The 22,842-nt window shown below is 37.5% G+C and overlaps 1 protein-coding gene across 12 annotated transcripts in view; it reads right to left on the bottom strand.

Moving 5' to 3' along the window:
• Positions 1 to 22,842, bottom strand: part of ARPP21 (cAMP regulated phosphoprotein 21) — a 146,198-nt gene that overhangs the window by 98,799 nt on the left and 24,557 nt on the right. For 10 of the 12 annotated variants that reach the window (XR_007508127.1, XM_049817070.1, XM_049817072.1 and 7 more), the window contains exons 2-8: positions 10,228 to 10,396; positions 8,330 to 8,535; positions 7,881 to 7,922; positions 7,433 to 7,474; positions 6,424 to 6,513; positions 2,022 to 2,166; positions 682 to 760 (exon numbers count right to left, since the gene is read on the bottom strand). Coding sequence is in view for 11 of the 12 variants with exons in the window: in XM_049817070.1 (XP_049673027.1) it covers positions 682 to 760; positions 2,022 to 2,166; positions 6,424 to 6,513; positions 7,433 to 7,474; positions 7,881 to 7,922; positions 8,330 to 8,497 (566 nt within the window). In the remaining variant the exon portion in view is untranslated. The remainder of the gene's footprint in view (positions 1 to 681; positions 761 to 2,021; positions 2,167 to 6,423; positions 6,514 to 7,432; positions 7,475 to 7,880; positions 7,923 to 8,329; positions 8,536 to 10,227; positions 10,397 to 22,842) is intronic. The other 2 variants (XM_049817073.1, XM_049817075.1) reach the window with 2 other exon arrangements.

Genomic DNA, 22,842 nt, shown 5'->3' with positions numbered 1-22,842 from the left:
TTTTTTCCTAAGCTTGCCAGAGTCCGTCACTCCTTAGTTCTTTTGAACTTTCTCATTTTGTGCAGATAAAACCATTCAAGGACCTTCCGTCATCTATACAAGAGGTTCTGCAAGCTGTTAGGTACCCAGTTATTCCTAGTTCTCCTATAATTGCAAAATTATGTGATACCTATTTAACACATTCAGTTGAAATGAACGTGGAAAATCACAACGTATAAAAATGTTACAGATCCTTCCTTAGACGTTTAGAAGCAAATTTGACAAATGAGATGAGCTTGTTGCTCCAAATGAAAACCACGGGAATACCGAGAGCAGAATTTGGCACCATGCACAGGGTTTTAAGTGTGTACAGCATTGCCAAAAGAAAGCTACTTTATGTTCATATACAAACCTCCAACTGCAATGGTTATAATATATTACTGCTAACATCGTGCAGAGCTTTATGCAAGAAGGTAAGGACAAAGACCAGATGTTGCTGAAAGTGATAATAAGCAATGGATGACTGGGCAGGGGAGTAGAAGCTGATTTTTATAGCTTTTTGTTCAGATAACAGCCTACCTCTTTTACATTTTCCCTCATAACCATCTCCAGAACTAGTAAAACACAGTACACAGTTACAGGAACTCAAAGACCGCCCGCTATAATTTCAGGAGTGCCAGCTCCAATGCAAAAAATACCTACCTGGGATTATTCTTTAATGTGTTAATGAGAAACTCATGCAAATCTATGCCTGTTGAGTCTGTATACTCTTGACTGCAATCTGAAAAATAGAAACAAACACACACACACACACACCCCTCATTTATTTCATTTCAACAGTTATGATTAAGCTACAGTATAAATCAAAATCCATTTTGCAGCAACAATCTGAATGCTCTGAAAGAAAACGTTCATTTGGAGTTCAGGCAAGAAAGATCTATGCTCAGAAGCATCGGGTGGACATTCACAGTTCCTCTGTACCCTTCTACTGAGAACGCAGCACCAAAACAGCTAGACACCGACAGAAACTGCTGGTCACTTGAAAATCACAGGAAACCTTCAATGCCACTCATGACCCTGCCAAGTTCTTCCTTTAAACTACTAAATAAAATCTTAAAAAATAAATTAAAAAAAAAGTTTTCTTTATCAATGTCTCTTTGCATCACTTAATAAACGCTGTACACATGGCAAATGAGGCATCATGCCAGTGGGAATTCTATTTGCATTAACAGACTGAAATCCAGTGACACCCAAGAGTGGGTGGGTAATAGGGATGCGTGACAGTAGTCAGAATTAATTTTTCAGTATTGCTGTATCGCCTGACTCAAAAGCACACACAGATCCTCAAGCTGGCGTGAACTGTGAGAGCTCCATTAAAGCCAACTGACAATTCACACCAGCTGCGGATCCACACCCAGGTAGGCAATGATTATTTTTTGAGAAATTACAATGCAACTTTATACCATAGATTAATAAAAAAAATTTTTAAAATATACCAGATTTAGATCGAGATCTTTTCTGAAGAAGTCTTAGTAGGTGATAATAGTAGATTGCAATGCAGGTTAAAGGTCATAGATGGAGTTACTTACAGCATTTAAGAAAAATTCTCCAAAAGACAGGAGCAACAGTGAAGAGAATTACTCTTTACTGCCTACATTGCACAAGTGACATGCCAATATATTATCATTAATGGGGAAAAAAGTGTATGAGAGTCTTACACTTATATAATCACACATACATTTGCATATATATGTGTTTATACCAACATGGCTAAATATTTCACAGAAGGATGATTTTACATTAAAGGAAATTAATAACCTCTAATACCAAACCTCAGACTGGAAGGTTTCTTCACTTTCAAAGCCCAATGTTTGTATAAAAAAAACCCAACACTCTCATGCATACACATTTCAGGTTCTGAATTTTCTTACTGTATGAAAACACTTCTACTGTGTATTTATACACAAGAATTATATACTTATAAAAACATACAATCCTTTTTATAACAGTAATTATAACAATTTAAATATTTTTAAGTTCACCTTTTGATAACATTCTGATCTTGTTTTTTTCACTGTTTTTATCTTTATTTTTATCCTTCTCTTTTTCTTTCTCGGAGTCATCTTTACTACATTTATCTTCTTCTTGCAAGCTAGGAAAACTGGAAAGCTGTAGTTGGATTGATTCCTGTTAGGGAAAAAAGAAAGATAAATTTAGGGCCAGATTCAGTAAGCTGCCCATGGCTTCCAACCTGTAGAAATTTGCATTAAACTATGTGTAGCTAGAAAACCTGAAGCCAGATACATTTCTTTCCTATTTGAAAAATGATCTTTTTTTCCAGGAGAATGACATCTTAGAGGCCAAATTCTAGTGGTAAGTGTATTTCTTCCCTATTTGAAAAATGATCTTTTTTTTCCCCAGGAGAATGACATCTTAGAGGCCAAATTCTAGTGGTAAGTGTATTTCTTCCCTAGTATTTGAATACTATAACCTTTTAATCTGCCTATATTAAAGGCACTATATTATTCTACACTTTAGTAATTCTCACTCAAGACTTTGTAGAACAATGAAATACATTTTATATGGGCTTTCTTAAGTAATTCTAAAATTTAATTAATACTACACATTAAATAATGATCAATGGATAGATGTCTGAAAAATATAGCTTTTTTTTCTCCCCCTCACTAAAAATCCTGCAGGTTCATATGAACTCGTTTGCACATGTAAGAGCATATCAGCTAGACTGAGCTTTCAGGCTCTGACAGAAGAGTGCCAGCAAATTATAAACTCAGTTGTATGCAAGAGGGCTTACTAACTTATGAAGTACTTTATATTTAAAGATATAGGCAAACATGCCTTTAGCAAAAGGGGTGAAATGCACACTGCGATTTTCAAACAATTTGTGGTAAGTGAACTTCTCCAAGGCATTGCAAGTCTTATCCTCAAAAATTCAGTATTTCAGAGACTATGAAAGCCTTTTGAAATCATCCTTCAGCTTTAAAAAGTTAATTACACCCGAGAATTCAAGCTGGTTTGCATTTTCTGATTTGCTTTAAAGAACTTGCTATTCCCCACTTACATTACTTTATACTGGCTTTGTTTTAGCAAAACACAAATTGTTTTCTTTTGAAGTTACCATGGCATAATTTACGTATTTCAAGAAATACCAATCTGGTTGGACAAAACCGAAAAAAGCATACTTTTGTGTTCATATTCTTTTTTGGGGGGAAAAAAAAAAAAAAACCAAACAAGGCCCAAATAATACTATATGCTTAAGTATTGTACAAATGCACATTTGACTTAAGCTGTCACAAAACTCCCTGGCAACAGAGTTTTCTTTAATAGAAGAGAATCCTGCTCACCTGATAATTTTTTGGCATCATGTTAATGAAAACCAAATTCACCAATACCAGAGAAAATCAGAGTTTCTTGAATGCTAGTAAATTCCCTTCCTTCACCATTTTTCAAAGAATTCTAGCATACCAAAAGATCAATACAAAACTTTAAAGGGTGGTTTTATTAAGCAACCAGACCATTATGAATTTATAAGATGCCCTCAATAATTCTTACAAATTTTAGGTTTCTGAATTTTTAAAAAAACTACAAATCAGCCACCACAGCACATGTAAGACAAGATCCTAACAGAACAAGATATCAGCGTAAACATGCCACAGTAAGACAGAAATTGGCAATTTCTCAGCTTAATCATTATTACTTTATGTTAAGTTCAAATGTGGCACAAAAGACTTGAGATGAAAAGCACTGTAAAAAAGAAACAAAGCCCTGGAGCCAAAATTTAACCCGACCTACCACCCTTAATCCCTACTTCTGTTAGTTTTGGCTGACAGTATTAGCCAAAAACTGAGTATGCAGAAGGAAAGAGTGGGAACTCCTGGTCATTTGAGGTAAGGACACATAGAAAAATGTTTGCTAACCTGCTCAGTTGCACTCAGAGGACTAATGTTATGCCTGCTTTCTTTCAGTTCAAATGGCAGTTTGATTTCTCATCCAAACAAGCAAACTTTGGATCAAACACTGCCAAAAGACCCCAAAGGGTAACTGTGATTCCCTGTGCTGCCCTTAGCAGAGTGACTGTGCCACTAACTTTTCAAAACAGGAGAAAAATGTAACTGGCCATGCCGTTCCCAGGATATTAATCCTAGCCTTCACAGTGGTTGTTAAAATGCACTTATGAAAAGAAAAATGACAGACTTCACACATAAGCACACATATGAACATTCAGTAGATACTGTCTTACGGGTAACATAATACCTAGATATCTGCACTAGAAAAAACACACAAAAGGGCTATAGAGTCGTGAAAGGAAGCTACTGTATATTTTCTTCGATTTTTATTGATTTTTCTCAATAATAAAATACAATGTTAATAAATACATTGATACAAGGTAAGTATAGTGAACAACAAAATAAATGTTCAATTTGCAGTGATACACTTCTTGGTCAATAGTATAACATTAAAGGCAACATTCCTTTTCAGTAAGGACATAGTGAACCATCAGGTAAGCGTTCAAGATCAAGTACTACAGGTAAACAAGTTTTTTCCCTATACAGGAAAATGAAGGCAATTATTCAAATATAAATACAAACATCAAGTCTGCAGTACAATCCATACTCAGTAGTTTTGGCGATGTACCATACATTCTCTGGTAATTAATTCCCTGTGCTTTGTAAACCATTAAGGTAAAATAATAAATTTAAAAAAAAAAAAAAAAAAGAAAATTCCAAGCTGAAAACAAACTTTTTCTCCTCTAAAGTGAAAGCAAAGCAGTTCGGTTGGCACAAAGCTTCCTGTATCCTTCAAGCCAGTCCAAGGAGGAACCCGCAGGTCCAGCTTTCCATGGCAAAGCTGAGCCGCATTCATTAGTCAAAGGTCAGTGAGAGCAAAAGTCCAATTCTTATCTAATGTAATTACCTCAAGCCAATCAATTGTGACCTTAGGAAATGGATGCTGGGGTCCAGGGAGGCATTTTATCTCCCACACATGTTTCGATAGGTTCAGAGAAGTCTTTGCCGCAGCTGGTCAGAGTCAGGTAAGACCAGAGGCTGTGTGTAACAGGAAACCCTCCTCTGCCTGGCGTCAGGGTGCAATCCAGACAGGGGTTTTGCCTCAAAACCTGCCAGTCTCTCTGATGTTTAATACAGGTCCTGCGCAGTACATTATACACGACTACGTGATGCTTAATACAATCTCTTTGTATTATTCTCCCTTTCATTCGCCATTAAACGATAGAAAATACAAATGAAAGCAGAACAAAAGCCACGCATCTTGAGTAACGCAAGTTAAGCGGAAAGCGTATACCTACAACAGAACAACTGATAAAATGACCTGCCCATCTACTGCATAAGCGTCATTGTAGAGCAGTAGAACATGTAGACATCCCCCTGCTAAACAACCTGGGTTTTGGTCTTTCAAAAAAATAAATAATAATTAAAAAAAAATTTAAAAAAAAAAATAAAAAAAAGAAGAAAAAAAGAAAAAAGAAAAAGAAAAAGAAAAGAAAAAAAGAAGAAGAAAAAAAGAAAAGCATCTCCACACTTATGAGCTAAGAGGAGAGCTGGATTTGTTTTGTTTCAAGTCAATAGAGGAAACAGTGAGGAAGTACACTTAAATGTGATTTTTTGTTTTTGTGCTAAGCTCACAAGAAGTCACTTGGTCAAGCTCTCTCAATGCCTGATCTCATTTGCACATAAACACCTCATAAATTATAGGCAGTGCTCATGATATTTTGGTTTGAGGTCTTTACTTTTGCTTTTCAGGGTATTTTTTGAAGTTAGTCTACAAAGACTACCACCAGTGTAATTGTCCTAGGGGAGGGGTGCAGGGGACAGAACTCTACCAGCTGCTGGGAATACAACACTACCAGTACAGATAAAGTCAAATACACGCTTTTTGATGCCCAAAAATCTACAACAAGAGCTTAGAAAATGAATGCCACTCAGCAGGAGGCATCCTTGGCTCTAACAGGGTATTTTAGAGAGCGAAGGACCTGTGAATTTTATATGCAGGGGGACACTGATATGAACTGGAGTCTCAGAGGAACCAGAAACCAGAGCATATTCATAACTGTATCTGGTGCAGCCTCGAAAGAGATAGCCTTAGAGAAAAGAACATATTAATATTCTTTTTGATTGTTACTATTTTTTTTATTTTAAAATCTGAATTCTTTTGAATTCTTTTCCATTTGCTGAAATTTTCAGGGGGTCTGGAAAAAAAAGCAAACAACACCCTGTGATACAGTATAAAACTAATATTTCAAAATAAATTTCACGCTAAACCAGATAACTTCGTAAAAATGTGTTCATTGTCGGATGTAATTTTTCCCCCAGGAAAGACATTGTTAAATGCCCAATTAAGTAACATAATCATGCAACTGAACATGGAGGTCAACCATGCAGCAGCTAACAGCAATGATTGCAAGTGTACCTGATTATCATGAAGATTTTCCGCTCCCGGGCGAGGGGATGACTCTTCACACACAGCAAGACTCCGGACAAGTTTTCCCTTAGCTCCTGACTGAATGAATAAGAGAGAAAGAAAACAAAACAGAGGACACTACTACTGACCCCAAGTCACATAAGCTGCACACATCAGCTGTCCCTATTTATCGCAAATAACTACTAGCCACCAGCCAGCAAAATTCTATCTGTCTTCAATGCAGATAGAAAAGGATTCTAAGCAACGAGCCACTGGCCACACATGGGGAGGTGGTAGGTTTCTTTTTGCTTTTAATCATTTCTGCTACAGTTCACTTACTTACACCAAAAATCGTAACAGCAAAGAATAGATAATTCAATACTGAAGGTAATTTAACATAAAATTAAACTCAAAGGTTCCTTCTGTCATTTGGTTTTGGGTTTTTTTGGTTGTTTGTCATCCCCCCAGAAGAGTACTATATCCAAGGAACATGGACAATAAAATGTGCAAGTTTTACAGATCTGCACATGGAAAATTAAAAGGTTTGGTTGGGGGTTTTTTTGTTCCTAGAAGCTCCTTCCCCCCCTAGAGCTAGTCAGTCTCTGCTTCTTTATGTCAAGATTAGTCCATTAAAATAGAATTTAAACAAAACCATTAATTACTAAAGCAAAAGGAATGAGCTTTTTTTTTTTTCCTTACCTACTGGTGCAAAGAAGCACACATGCTGTGTAACACAAGCACACAGCGAGCCCAGCAGCACAGGAGTATGATAGATAAATAAAGGGGAGCCTGACACATTTTATCTAGAGGAAGTCCTCTGCCTTTGTGCAACAAGATTATGGGGTAAGGGGGAAAAAAACAACACAAACCAAAAAAAAAAAAACCAAACCAGAAACAAAAAACAACCCCAACCGCCACACAAGTGATGAAAGGCCATCATTTCAATTGCTGACAGACATTTGATTGAAATTCTTTATCCTGGGATGGCATGCAATTCCAAACAGAGATGGACCCTTACCTTGGATCTCTTTTTCTGCTGGTTCTGATTTGCACCTCGTTTCTGGGTATAGCAAAAAAAAAGAGAAGTGGTTATCACTTCAGTGGAAAACGTGCATGACAAGAGCATTACCAATAACTTAAAGAGACAAAATCACTCCTAAATGATATTTTATTCAGTTGCTGACTGCAAAAACAACTTCCCCAAACCCAGTCTGGAAAGCAGGGAAAACCAAGAATCATGTCTGCTCAGTTTATTCATTTTAAGAACAGGTATAAACAACAAAAATCACACTGCACAGTGTTCTGTAATTTGGCATATAATAAAAATGTAAGAAAAGGCATACTTAAGTAAATGCTCCCCCTCTCCAAATTCCTCTTAAATTGTAGTCTCCCCCTTTATTTTTATATTCGATTGAGCAAAAAGGATTAAAACCCCCTCATCCGATAAAGTCTTCTTATCAAATTACCTTCTTAGGCTTTGCATAACAACTTTTTGTTGGCAGTAACACCTACAAACCAAACCACACATTAAGTAATTATTCATTAGCATTACCTGTAAATTCATGAGATCAAGGTAGTTTTCTAAATCCCCAAATAGGGAAAACAGTCAAATATTTCACCAAGCTTTAACACAGATGCCTAGAAATTAACTTCTCAGAAAAATTAATAACATGGACAGCAGCCTAAAGAGTTTGAACGGTCTAACAAATAACAGAATTTATTTTACAGGGAGATAAAAGGAAGCCCCTCCCCAAAATATAAAATTAAATTTAAAAAAAAAAAAAAAAAGGGCAACAGTCTCAAAACTATGAGAGAAAAAATAGGGGACGCGTAGGCAATGAAAGAGATCATGGAAGCGGAAAGGCAATAGTAACACATTGATATTCAACATGCCCATTCACTATTCCTGTCTTACCTGCAGCTCTGTCTTGGCATCGCTCAGCTTCTCCTCCTTCTCCTCTACTTCCGAGCTTTCAGATTTATTAAGGATACAGTTGTCTGGGTTCACTTCGGAGATGGCAGTCTCCTGCTCTTTTGCAGCTTCCTCTCCTGTCTCCTGGTTCAATTTACCTTGCTCAGACATTCTTCCAGACAGAAATTAAAATAACAAGATTTGGTGACCTGAAAGGTCAAGAGATCACGACACAAACACACACACAAAAAAACACTGGGGGTGAATTTCTATTTATTTATTTTTTTTTAATTCCCAAGTAAGTAATTTCATTTCCTTTGATAAACAAACCAAAATGTGCAGCTCAGGAGCTGAAAGCTACATATGTCCCAGCTGAAGAGATCTACTGAATTGACAATATTGGATAACAGCAGAACGTGTCCGGTTAAACAAGCAGAGCTCCAATCCAAATAGTCTCGGTGGAGAGCAGGTTTAAGGTAAGGTGCTGTGACTCCCCAGCCCTGCCTTTCCCAGCCCAGCCCCGGGACTGCCAAGGCGCAGGCAGGAACGGTGAGGGACTCTCCGCTGCGCAGCTCAGCAGCACCAGGCAGGAAGGACCCATTCAGACTTCCAGGTCTCTGGTGTCTCTGTGTTCTCCAACTCTATATTTTTTTCCTCTTTTTTTCCCCCCTTTTCTTTTTAAATAAAAAAGAATAGCCAAACAAACAACAGAAACAAAAACCAAGCGTGAGCAATAACACTGTTTTCAGCACTCAACCATGGTTTCTGTACCTAGCAGAAGCCCATGGTGCTCACTACCAGTTTAAAAAAAAAATAAAATAAATATATATATTTGAAGAGGTAATCATTCAATATAAATATGAAATCTAAATTTGGCAATAAAGCTCTCAGGGTCAACACTTCCAGGCATCAAACTGACAGTTCCATTATTAAAATCCTAAGCCTCTTCCCAAACCCCATGTTACTCTCCAGCACTATGAAAATCCTACAGGAAGCCCTTGGCAGGTATTTCTAATGAAGATGTCTTAACTGAACCACATTTACTCTCAGCTCACAATGGGTTGTTGTACAGAAGCTTTAAAGGCTTTTCAAAGGTAAAGCCTATTATTATTTTCTCTCTCTTTCTCTCTCTCTACCCCTAGCTCCCTCTTGAAGCCTCCCCCACTGATCGATTGTCAAATGAGACTCATGAATAATTTAACTTTTCTTTCTGCATCCATTTAGCTTAAGAAGCATCTTCAGGAAAAACAACTGTGGTTGAGAAAGAGAGTTATTTCAGAAAGGGTCTTCTGCAATACCTTGCCACTTCTCAACAGTGAAACAGTGGCTATTAAGCAAAACCACACTTTGCCATATTTCTTTTTACAGCTTGTAATTAACATTCAACAGATCTGATATCACTTACCTTCATTTTTTAAAAAAAATTTTTTTTTTGCTTTTGTTTTGACACTATAAGCAAATAAAATAATAAAACCTTTCCTATGTGATCTTCCTGTTTGAGAAAGATTGTGCATTTCACAAGGAATGAAGCTACATCGTTCATAAATAAACCGACTGGAATACGAAGCTCACAAATTAGCTCACAGTAAGCCAAGTCAAGCTTCGAGTTGTTCTCCTTCCTCCCACCACCTTCCCCAGGAAGTCCCATGGTATTGGCTATTCTGCGGTTACAACTGAAACTTGAACTGCTTTGCTAAGATTTCAAAACACGATGAATGGCAAGATCTGAAACTAGTCTGTTAAATAACCCTTAATTTGTTATGGATTTTCATCCAGAAATGAACACGCATGCACAAGTTCTCCACGGGCACATTACCCCACAGCTCATCTACATGCTTACACAGTATTCACAAAAACAATTACGTTCATAATTTACCAGCTGCACCAAAGAAGCCATTTACCTGAAAAACTGCTATAATTCCCACTGTCTTTCTAGTGTCTTCTGTTGCTCTTCGCTGGTTAAGTCCACACAAATGATCAATGACAACGTGAGTCCCATGTCCCCATTAACAGTTCAGAGTGCCAATCTCCATGCTGGTCCTTCAGAGGGTTTGACGGATCATAGTCAACCTGGAAAAAGATGAAAAGTAAATAACAACAACGGTAACAATCATGGTACAAGGTAAGGATGCGATAGATAGGACCAGATTTCTAACACTAATGACCAGCTTCAAGCAAATCACTTTCACAGCTTGATCCAGCTCCACCTGTCTGAAAACTGCCTGCTTCTTCTCTAATGAAGGCTCGAGCCGGCTGTTCAAGTCATAACAGCTCCTACGCAAGGAGCTAAAATTAACAATTGCATTATGCACTGAAGATTACTCACTTCAGTTTTAACCTTTTTTAGTGAATTCCAGCACTTTTCATTAAAAAAAGCATATATACATATTTATATATAAGCTCATCTGTTTGCTTCAACAGAAATCAATGAGGGTATGAGGAAAAAGGACTTGCCTGCTCTTTAACTAGGGCTTCTGCTCCAATTAAAATGTCAATAGTCAAACACTATGGAAAAAGAAGCTAGGTGGGTGCTTTTAGAAAGTGACCTGCTTTGCCAGGGTAGCAAATTGAGATGTTCATTTAGTAAGCCAAATAAAAGTCAAAATGATTGAGAACAGGAGGAGGAGAAGGAAGAAATCCTATTGCCTGAACAACGGCCACCAGAAAAAACTTCCCTTTGAGGCACCATGTGAGGAGAAGAAAGAAGATCTCCAGGTTATAGTTTGGAAAATAAACCTGAAGAAAGAGTTGCTCAGTAATGCAATTTATGCTGTTCATCAGGATGGTGTTTGCCAGCTGAAGAGCTAATCTGACAGAAAAGGAGCATTTTGGAATGAGTCGGACTGATTCACAAGCCACGGTCTTGTGCCAAACTGTCTTGATACAACAGGCACTTCTTCTCAAGGCTTACACGTGAATCACAGTTGAATCAATTAGGGCAAACACACAAAACCAGCAAATAGGAGGAAACATGTATCATTCTGCTTGGGGAGAAAAAAAAACCCAAAACCACAAAACCAACCCAAAACTGAAAATCATCTCACTCTAATGGTGGACTCCTTGTTTCTGAGGCACATTTTAAATTGTGCACAGTTGCAACTGCTGTACAGAATGTGGCAGCGCACTGGAGCTCACCACATTAAAAGAGCTGAATTTCATGTGCCAGGAATGGAATTCAGCCTTTCACAAAAATCAAGTCCTGCTCTCTCCAGGAGCTCAGGTGCACAGAGGAGACCAGCAGGCGTTCTGTAAACTACCACTTCCACCTGGCAAATGTATATACATAAAAACATTTCTTTTCCTCAAACCACTTAATAATTTGTACAGAGTAATACAAAGTAAGTCTTCCCACTCACTTTTTGGTACTTGTCACAGGACATTTTCAGAAATTTTCTCTCATTGACAAACATACTTATAGGATCACAATGGGAGTAGAGGAACGATATGGAAAATTAAGCCTAAGCACCCAAGCACATGCAGATGTATTTCACGGAGCCAATAGTCAGAAAGAAAGGGGTGAAAAAACCACTGATTGAAAAACCTTTTCTCATAACTATTTTCCATTAACCCTTCCCCTCACACTTCTGAAAGAGAGAGAAAAAAAAATCAACTAAAACCAACCACGAACCAAAAAACCCAAGGAAATACAGTGCATTACAGTTTCATCTGGAAAACAGCCAGCCAGAGGATAGACCGCTGCAATCAAAACCCTCCAAAACTAACTGAGAAATAGGTCTCTGTACAAAAATCAGAACACAAAAATATTATTTCAGGATTCTTCAGTGTTACCATGTGTTGTGTATTAACTATTCATAAGACAAACAAACAGAGGAAAACAAAAACCAGACCAACAAACCAACCAAACAAAGGGTATCATATTCAGCAAGTGAAGAGATCTGCCAAGACTCCAATAATCAGCGTTTCTGGTCTTGAGCCACAGATGCTCAACATAATCTTATCATGCTTTACCAAAGACATACTTCTTCATAAACCGAGTTCCCCATATTGTTACACTTAAGATCTCTGATGCCAACATCATTTTTCATTGGCAATGTACAAGACGACTATAAATCTTAAATTAAAACAACAAAAACCCCCAGAAATTTCCCCAAGAAAACATAAGCAAGTGGAAAATAAGCTTACAGCATGCAGCTACCATTTTTCAAACCTGCAATGACAATGTTTCTTAGGATGATTTTTTTTAAAAAAAAATCCTTCATAATTATCTTCGGGGAGGAGGGGGAAGGGGGAGAAGGCAGATGAACTGAGACACATAGCAGTCACAGTCGAGCTCTTCACCTTCCCTCAATATAAATTTCCTCCTCCTCCTCCATTAGGCAATTTACAAGTGATGACTAATCATTTACATACTACAATACGCAAAATACACTTCTGGTTGTTTGGGTGAGTTTACAAAGGGACTTGGGTTTCTATAAAATACTTCAGGGAGAGTATAAATAGCAAAAAGGAATCAGTCAGAAAATAGCCATTAAAAGTGAGACATTTTGATTGAAAATACGTCTCTGTTTCTCACGCGTTTCCAGGATATCTGGTTATTCAGCGATGAATGCACTTTTTACTATTGTCAGTCCTGCAGCGACAGCACTGCTATGGAAAAACATACTGGATTATTCTCTTTTTTGCGCATCAACAGAAATGTCAGCGATGACTTGACTGTCAAAACCTTCAGTACTGAAGTGACGCAAAAGGCTGAACAAATGCACTCGTGTTTTTGATCCTCAGGTAGAAACCGCAAAGCTTGTTGCTAGGCAAAAACGACCTCCTTTATTTGCAAGTGAGCAAAAATTTCATAGCGATGTTGGGATCTTAGAAGTAGTCTACAGGAGCTTGCAGCAAAATTTCAGCCTCTAATTCCTTAAAGCAACTTGAGTGTTGCACACTGCAATTCAAAAGAAAATACAGGTGCCCACCAAGCCATTTGTGGAACCACTTTAATGAAAATATGATCTCTTTGTACAGAATTTATAAGCACCAGCTGATCAGCATATACTGTCAGATAGAAATGTTGGGGTTTTTTTTCTTAAATTGCTTGCTTTATTAATGGGATTTTCACTTTGGAAGCTGAAGGTATTACCGAGCTTGAGCAGCTACTGCCATAGCTCAAAGAGAAAGGGATGGAAGAAGGCGCATATGGTCGCATATGTTCATACAACACGTACCACACAGATTCCAAGAAAAGTCTGTGGGAAGGAATACACTTAATTTAATGCAAGAGTTTAAAAACTATACCCAGAAGAAGAGCTGTCAAAAAAGCCCAGAACAGAAAAACAAGCAAAGACATTAGAAAGCCATCCTCCATGAACATCTGAGAGCTGACCATCAACCGAACAGAGACATCTGACAAAAACCCAAAAGCTCACCCCAGCAGAGTAAGCCCTTTCTGTACGACATATCAGGAAATGTTTTGGTGGTCTCAAAGCTACCGTATACTGAAGCAAGAATTTTGAGATCCTTATGCTCCCAGTATCAACATGTCCTCTTTCTGAGGAGAAGATGAGCAGGCTTTAAGGCCAAACAGCATAGTCTCGACCAAGAGCAGGCAGCAGCAGCCGGCAGGATTGAACCCTGCCAGAGTGAAAACCAAGGGGGTTTTTTTCCAAATAAAGCTGCTAAGCATAGAGGTAAAACCATTTGAGCCTGAACGGCTCCTGTAACTGAAAACCAGCTGATGTCGGCAGTACCTACGTCAGGATCCTTCTTAGCCCACAGCGATTCTCCACTCCCATGAACGGCTCGCACATACAAGCCCATGAGCTGGAAGAAGATATGTCAGTCATGATTCCACTATGGGATATATACCTCATCCATATGGTGTCAAGATAGCTCTGACTCATTATTGCTAACTCACTGATCAGATTCCTGGAAACAGACTATGGCATCATCTTAAGGTTATCAGTACACACAGCCCCCAGTGTTGCCAAACTCTCATGGCTTAAAGAATGAACTTCCTGTTATTTGACATTTACTTAAATATTCCAGTTCCTACCATCAAGCAAATCTATGTAAGTCTCAGGTTTCACACTGAAAACAAAAGCTTCAACTTTCTGTAGTGGCTTCAAAGAAAATCTTCAGCATATAAAACTTATTGTTCAAAAAAAAACCCCAAAACACCAAAAAAACCAACCCCACCACCAAACCCCCAAAAGGCAAGTAAAACAAATCCTAGTTTTAGTTTGAACACACTACTACTCAGTTGTCAGTCCTAGTCTTCAGGACTGACATCATTAGACAGGTGGTACTGTGTGCTTCTTCTCACTGTTTTCCCATATTTCCCACAGAAATACATATATGCACTTGGAAGTCAAGTTTGCTGCTGCGTATTAGCATAGCAGGATAATAATCCATGCCAGCTCTCACACTTAAATGCTTTAGTATGAAAAAAATAAAATTTAAAAATGAAGTAAAAATTAAGGCTGTGAAATAAGTGGAAAACTACAAGTTCACTGTTTGTTAAAAGACTGAAGACTAAACCTTAAGAAACAAGGGAAAAAAAAAATATTTTTAAAGGAAAAGTTTGAAGCCTTATTTTATTTCCCACCTCCTCTTGTCTTCACTTTGTCCCCTCTTCATCATCACTACAAAAAAAGATACAGTGATTGCCTACATTTTCTGCTCCAACATGCCACAGACCTTTGCAGGTACTTAGACTCATTTACTGCCGGCACTTTAACAGACTGTCAGCAGAGGCAATTTTTTTTCCAGGAGTTACAGAAACATCTGTGTACAAGCAACAGCACAGAGGCCACTGACCCACCCTAAGCAGGCCAGCAAATAACTATCAGTGGCAATGGTGGTCAAATTTGATGAAAACAGGGTGGACTGAAATATATTGCATCAGCTTTCAGATCCTATGCAAGAACCAGTTGTCTTTTAAAAGAGGCAACTAGATGAAATGAGAAGCAGCAATCCAGCTGAAGCCTCTATCTTGGAATAGCACTGTCTTTCCTCCCAACCTGCAATTGAAATCCAGTATTTTCAAATTACAGCAGGGATGAGATCAGTCTGACAACTCAAAAAAAAACCCCAAAACAAACAGAAACAAAGCAATTTTTTGTGGTTTACACCTGATTCCTTATTTCAAAGGGATCTTCTTGTTCCTAATGGATTGCCACTACTATTTTCCACTTGAATTCCCTGTCAGAAGATCTCATGGCAGTGTCATCATCTTCAGCCAAGTAATAATGATGTTCCCTCTAGCTTGTTGTATTCCTGCAAAGCTAAAAGCTTTACCCAGGAAAATAAATTTAAGTGGCCTATAGGGAAAGCCTGTTTTGGTTTAATACTTAAGAAAAGGCTCAAAAAAAAATCCTCTTTTATCTGTCACGATGACCATTTGAAGTCTTCCAGGATCTGCACAGAAAGGTATGAGGCTTTGCGTGATCTGGCTAATAAATGTCAATCATGCAAGTTTACCAGGAACCGAGTAACACCCAAACTTTTAACAAGCTAATCAGATGTACAAATCGGCACCCTTGGAATGTGTCATTTGCTTTGGCCCAGCCTTCAGCACCGCCTCATGCATTTCAAACACGTATGCCAAATTGTATCTCATTCCTAGACATAAACCTGATAATTTTCCCTAAAATCAAAGTCGTTAAACTAACTGGTCTCACTGTTAGGTGGTGGAAAACAGCACGGCTTCTGTGACTCCAAACAGAGACACAGTGGTTCCCAGCCATCCTTTCAAGGCACATAAGTCTCCTTGTGATACACAAAAGTCATTTTCCTCAAATCCTGTAATGAAAACAATAGCCAACAATTCAAAGGGAAAGGGGGGCCAAAACTTGTCTTCCCAGATAATCAGGTCTATTTCTCAGCTATCAAAGAAAATTGTATCACAATTTAGAGACCGATAGCTTTACTTTAAGATTAGAAGTGGTCTAGGGAGGATGTTCTAGTAATCTTACTGGAAGGATGTTCGAGAACCTCACTGCGTTGCCAGGACACCTTCTCCATTACACCGTTGTACACATCAAATACTTTGTACATTTTTCTTCTTGTGCCAATAGTTGTTCTTTATTTTAAAATAGCTTTCCTGATTTCTCAATAGTTCTCTCTTCCCGTGGGAAATAACTGTACATGGGAAATAACTGCACATCACCTCATTATTTGCTGTTAGGTTTAAAGAAGCCAATTCCTTTTAATCAGCAGTTAAACAGGTATTCACTATTTCCATTACTATCTACATCTGGCCTAACTTTTATCAACTGACAGTCCGCCTCAGCATTTCCTTACATCTCTCTCATGCTTCTCTTCCACCAGGACTCACTCTGTGGAGACAGACATTCCTCCACCCATTGATGCACAGCGGTGAATGCACTAGAACAGCTCTATTTTCACAAACACATAAAACCAGTTTAAAGACAGTGAATATCATAAGGCTATCCCAGAAGGAATACTATTGTTTCACTGTGAAACACTAATCAACATCATAGCATAAGTGAGCCTGGGTTCCCCATAAAGGGGTCTCGGCAGTGCTAGGGGCAATCAGGGCTACTGCAGAGTCTGGAAGCCGTAACAGACTGAAGTGGTAGGACTGTAGATATCCAGCACAGCCTAGGTGAGATAATTAATGCTGTTTGTGGTATGCCATGATATGCTGTTATACATAATGAAATCTGGAAGAATATATAGCTTACATTAATTTGAACAAAATATACATGTATATTTTAGTTTAATGCAGAAGTTATTGAAACAGTTTTTGTTTCTCTAAGTCAAGCTATCCCTACTCTTTCTTCCTTTGCTATCTTCTCTTTGACATTTCTATTCTGTCAGGTAATCACAGATTAAGTCCATTTTGCTTTACACACAGGAACTATAAGATCAACTTAACCTATTTCTTTACTCAGTTCCTCCTAAAGCTTAAGGACTTTAGCAGAAAACCAAGCACCATGCATCTACATTTTGAGCATACGTGCCTTTGAAGAATTCAGTCTACGCAGACCGCAGGTAATAAACGCGTGACCAGCTAAGCCATTGTGCCTCATTCATCAATAACCAATTGTGCCAAACACAAACCAGTTGAGTCCAAGGACGCGGGGGAGGGGGGGAGAACAAAAAACAACCCACCTAAACAAAACAAAGAAAATAATTGTGTACACTACTAACATAGTCTTTGCACAAAACTTTCTTGGCAGGTTCCCCCAAAGCAAAATTCAAAAAACCGTAATACTTAGGACATGGATGGCCCATAACTTATGACCAAGCACTTTACACTTCTTCCAACATCACCAGTGGATGGAAGCATAACCAGAACAAAAATGCCGCAGGAACGGACCAAGTATCACTGAATCTTGCATATGATTTCCTGATTTTTTTTTTCTCTCCCAATTTATATAATGGCCCCTATATTTCATCCTGCCATTTCTTGACAAATTAGGTGCATTTTCACTACCACTAGCTTAATTGGCAAACCCTGAAAGAAAATAATTGCTAACAGCAAAGCAGCATTATGCTGATGAAACAGACCTGCACTTAATTGCCTTAGCAGACAAACACCAACTGCAAAACAGCAAAAAATCTTTCACATAAGAACTGAAAGAAAAAATAAATACATTCTTTCCCTCCAAAAGTCTCTTTTGATTACTGGAATTAATCATCGCAGCTATTCCTGTTTGTCCTAATACCATTTTCTGAAATAAAACTAGCCTGCAGCTAAAGAAAAATTCTTCCTTCCAGAAAAAAAAAACCAAACAACAAACCTATAAGTCTATATAAAGGTAAAAAAACAAAACAAAACCCAACACCTCACTCCCCCCCCTCCCCCCCCCCCGAAATATTTTCCTCCCCATTTAACTTTGCTGCTCGGAAACTGTGCAATTATACTTTTCATATTCAAAGACAATTGGTATCAAACTTGTTTTAATGCAGAGTTAGCTTCCCAAGCTCATATTCCAACCAGTTTGTATAGTTATAGTTCAAGTCTCCTCTACCAAAGGCAACAAACGCTAGACCCTTTGAGAGTTCCAACTACAAGATTATTTTATGGTTTTAAATATTTTATTAATTTATCTTTATCAACATAGGAACACTCATAAAATTTCTTCTTGATTGTATTTATCAGATAATACATTGAAATATAAATGCTTAGTTGATGGCTTCTTTCAGATACTAGTAGACTTAAGAGAAAAACATCCAGCAAGAACAGTTCACAGATAAAAATCTCATCAAGTAGGTGTATTTTGCCAGACGCCATTATTCTGTCCAAAGTCTTGCAAGAGGTATAGACAAGATTTTGGCAATTTTCAATCAAATCCAGAGATGCCCCCTGTTTTTAACTTTGCATCTCCTAAGAATGACTACTTTTTCTTGTCAGATCCATGTCCCCTTGTTGTCCCATTGTTTGAAGCCCTTCTGAAGAAAGAAGAAAATTAAGGCAGAGATGTTACCTTACTGTCCTAATATTATAGGGAAATTAGAAACACATATAATAGATTTAAATATCTATGTATTTATATTTAAAATGTATATTTTACATATAGAACTTATAAGTCTTTACATTTAAACACATGCATATTTGTATTTTATGTAAATGCATTAATCCCATTTTGTTGGCCCCATTTTGGCTGGTCTTAGGCAATGCATTTAAGTCCTAAATACCACACATTAAAAAAAGAAGCCTTAAGCGTGCTATGAATTGCATTCAATGCTTTATATTGCCATGGTTTCCAAAGAAAAAGAGCCAATTATAAGTATAAACTAGAAGTTTAAATGCCTAATGATTAAATGCACATTACAAAAGCCAATGAAACCATTACATATTTCTGCACAATGCTCCAAGCGCTTAAGTGCCAAATATCCTCAGCTTATGCTCGCTTGTAGAAATAACAAAGAAATCAACGCTTACATCTTTTGTCAATTCCCTTGCCATCTCTAAAAATATTGTGAGTTTATTGCACTATGTTAAAACCCATCTTAAGGTGTATACTGATATACATCCCATTTCCTCATTAGCAGCATCAGTACAATACACTACACGCAATCAATTCCTGAAGAAACAAAAAATCCAACTACAGAATACCAGTCAGGGGTTTTATACTGTCACCCTTATGGCTAGCAAGAGGAAGAAATCCTCTTCAAAAGCAGTTACAATAGTCAAGAGAGAAAAGGCAGGAACCCAGGTTTACAGAATGGGCAGTGCCAGTTCATAGATTTGCAGCTTTGGCTTCTGAAAATATCTTGCCAGAAACCCTGTGGTTTCAGCATTATGTTTGCCTTTTCCAGTGGGTAATTCCAGGCTCCATGTGATACTGTTAACAAAACAAAAGGCAGAAAAAGTGTTTCGATGTCTGTTTGTGATTTTCAGGGAAGAAATTATGACATATGTATAAGAGAGAGCTAAGCAGTTTTGTTAAAAATGCAATTGGCCACTCCACATATGTCTAGCCAGAAAGCTTCATGACACACTAACTAATAAAAGAGTGCAATGAATACTTACCAGAAACCAAATATTCAAGCCAATGCCTCCAAGGAATATGTCCTATTAAATTTGAACTAGAAGAATATATATATATTTAATCAAAAAGGACATTCAAAAAACAGTCAGAAAAACAGTGAGGGGGTTTTGGGGTTGTAGTGGGGTTTTTTGGGTGTCAGGTTTTTGGGTTTTTTTGGTTGCGTTTTTGGGTTTGGGTTTTTGGGGGGTTTTTTGAGTACTTTAAATCTTGTTTTACAGATTGAAGTCTTCACAAGTTCAAATATGATTTTAAGAAAACTTCTGTAATATCCAAAATTCTGTTTACATGCTGTGAAACAATCTGTCTTACTTGGCACTAGAAACTACTAACTACATCAATGATCTAAAAATACCGAGCTTCAAATTACAGGAGCAAAGTGCGGGACTGAAGTTCTATAGCTTGTAGTACATTTGATTTCCATTGCAGAATCATCACAATTTTTTCATTGCTGCACTCAATATCAGAGAGTAAACAAAAATATGATTACAAAGCGCAACACTGAAATGGTAGAGAATTTATTTTATGAAATTTGAAGAAGGAAAATGGAGGAGGTGGGACTTTACTGAGTATGACAAATTGATATATATCAGAGACAGCTCTTTAAAGTAAAGATGTATTTCCAGGCTTGGGTCCCAGCCTGGACCTTGAACAAGACTGTTAAATGGGACAGTCATTTAACATTCTTTGGAAAAACAAAGGGCTTTCATAAAAATTCAAGAAGGTAACTCTAAGATTTCAGAATTTAACAACTACACTGGAACTTCAGTTACCCTAAATTCTTTAACTAAAATTTCATATTGGCTGATTATGAATATCTTAGTTGGTATTCAACCATGTAATCAAGTGATGGGGGTTTTTTTCCCCTCTAAACATCTTTAAAAGTCCACCTGTGAATGAAGTATTTTTCACCTATTCAATCATATCTTGAGTCTAGGCTGACCCTCCCCTTCCAAGAACTGAAACCATCATTTTGTGTAAAACACAAAGTCTGTTTGGTCAATACTTATTAATATGTAATGCTATGCTGCTTGAGCCTCAGGATTTATTTTGATACCTTCAAGATTTTCAAAGGCTGATGAAACATGACACAACTACGAGAAAGAGCAAGTCAATAACCACTCCTGTCACTGTAAGTCCAGTTCTGAGGAACTGCAGTCCTTCTTGCAAATCACCCTTCCTAATAAAAAAGACTTTATCCTTTGCATGTTTTATTGTAACATGTCAAATTGCAATGGCAAGAATTTATGCCCTTGCCTTTTCTTGTGACATTAAAAATTATCTGCCTGAGAATTTTCTGCAAAAGACAATAAAAGATGTAAAACTAGCTAAGTTTTGCTTAATTTGTGACACACTCTATAGCAAAACACATCTTCTGATCGAGTACTGATTAAAAGCCTGTATCTACTGTACAATTTGAAACCCTGAGAAGAGGGAAAGAGGGGAGAATTGCAGTTTCATACAGAAGAATAAAGCAAAGGAACTATGCCACAAATGGTATTATAAGTGCCACATTATCTCAAAATATCATAAAACAATTATGAAATTTCATTTATAAGTATTAAAACAAACAAACAAAACCACCACAAAATCCCTAATAAATATGCTCCATTTCAAAATGTGGTTAAAAACACCTGGGGACTTCTTTATATAAATGCTGACTATAAGCAAGCTTACAGATATTCCAAGTTTTAGCAGATACCAGCAGGAACAAGTGTAAATAATCACACACTAGCAACTCTGTTGGAGAATCACTGGACTTTCAATAATGCATAACTTTTAAACAAATCTGTATGATCAAATGAAATTTTTCACCCCGTTATAGGAATGAAAAAATCCCAGTCTAAAATACCAAAACTTTTCTTACCATAAGAAATTTCTGTTTGTGACTAAAGGAGTTATCACCCAACAGTATAAAAGTTATGGTAATATCTTAAAAGAAACTTAAGGGAGTACTTGAAAAAATAATTTTATAAGATAATATATTTGAAATTAGCTTCAGCTGCCTTAGAGAGTTTACTTATTTTCCAAAATGCTTCAGTTAAAATAGTTATATCTCTGAGCAATGTTCTCCTCGAAATTCAGACTTCCAGAATGTCAGCTGGATTTCTTTTTGCTGAACAGGATTAACTGGGCTCAAGTTTTTTCCTTTTACTGTTGCCTAGGCTTCTGTGTTGCATAGGTGATTTTTCACAGTTCTTAACAGATGAGCGTTGGCTTTTATATGCATATACAATATATGCTGAATAACCTGGCAAGTTTCATTTTCTTCCCCTAAATGTGCAACAGAAAAGAAAGTTAATAAATCTGTTGCATACTTAAAAAAATAAAGTAAGTTCAGTGCTGTAATTTACTTTTCAGTAGGTCCCTAGCTGTCATGAATCAGAAAACTTGTGGGCATAGTATAGGTTGTCCTCTAAATAGCTAAGTAACTTAGCTTCAGGAAATTTCCGTAATTTAGGAAGGACCAAGAACAGGCCCACCAGCAACTCATGTAAATGCAGTACGCAGTCCAATATATTAAAGGCTCAACTAACCACCATCAGCAAAGCTAGGTTTGTTTCAAGCTGAGAATTGTGCCAGAAAAGCCCTGATCCTCAAGAACTCCTGCATGCGTGGAGATCTGAACCCACCTCAAGCCTACGATCTCAGTAAGTGTTACAGCTAAGGGATACTCTTTGCATCAGAGAACTAAACAGACAAAACCCCAAAGAACAATAATAGTTCTCTCTTCTTTCTACCCCTCTTCTGAATCTTGGTTCTCCTGAAGAGCTGTTGAATTAGACAGCCACCTCATGGAAAAACACATAAAAGTTAGGACCCCTCCTGCCAGTATATGACCATAAAAATATTGGTTTTATTAACAGTCAATCTCATCTTGACCTATAAGTAAGGAATCTTGAAGTTGTGGGTGTCAGAGCTACTGTCTCACAGTACATCTTCCAACACCAATGCAAGATTATCAGCAGCTGCAAAGATAGCACCTGTGAAACCATGAAAAACTGTAGCTGCTTTTCAAATATTTTGGATAACGCCATGCTT

This window comes from Accipiter gentilis, chromosome 14 (assembly GCF_929443795.1).
Source record: "Accipiter gentilis chromosome 14, bAccGen1.1, whole genome shotgun sequence".
NCBI classification, from domain to species: Eukaryota; Metazoa; Chordata; class Aves; order Accipitriformes; family Accipitridae; genus Astur; species Astur gentilis.
The sequence above is the reverse complement of the archived record's forward strand: the minus strand, read 5'-3'. Positions and strand labels throughout refer to the sequence as shown.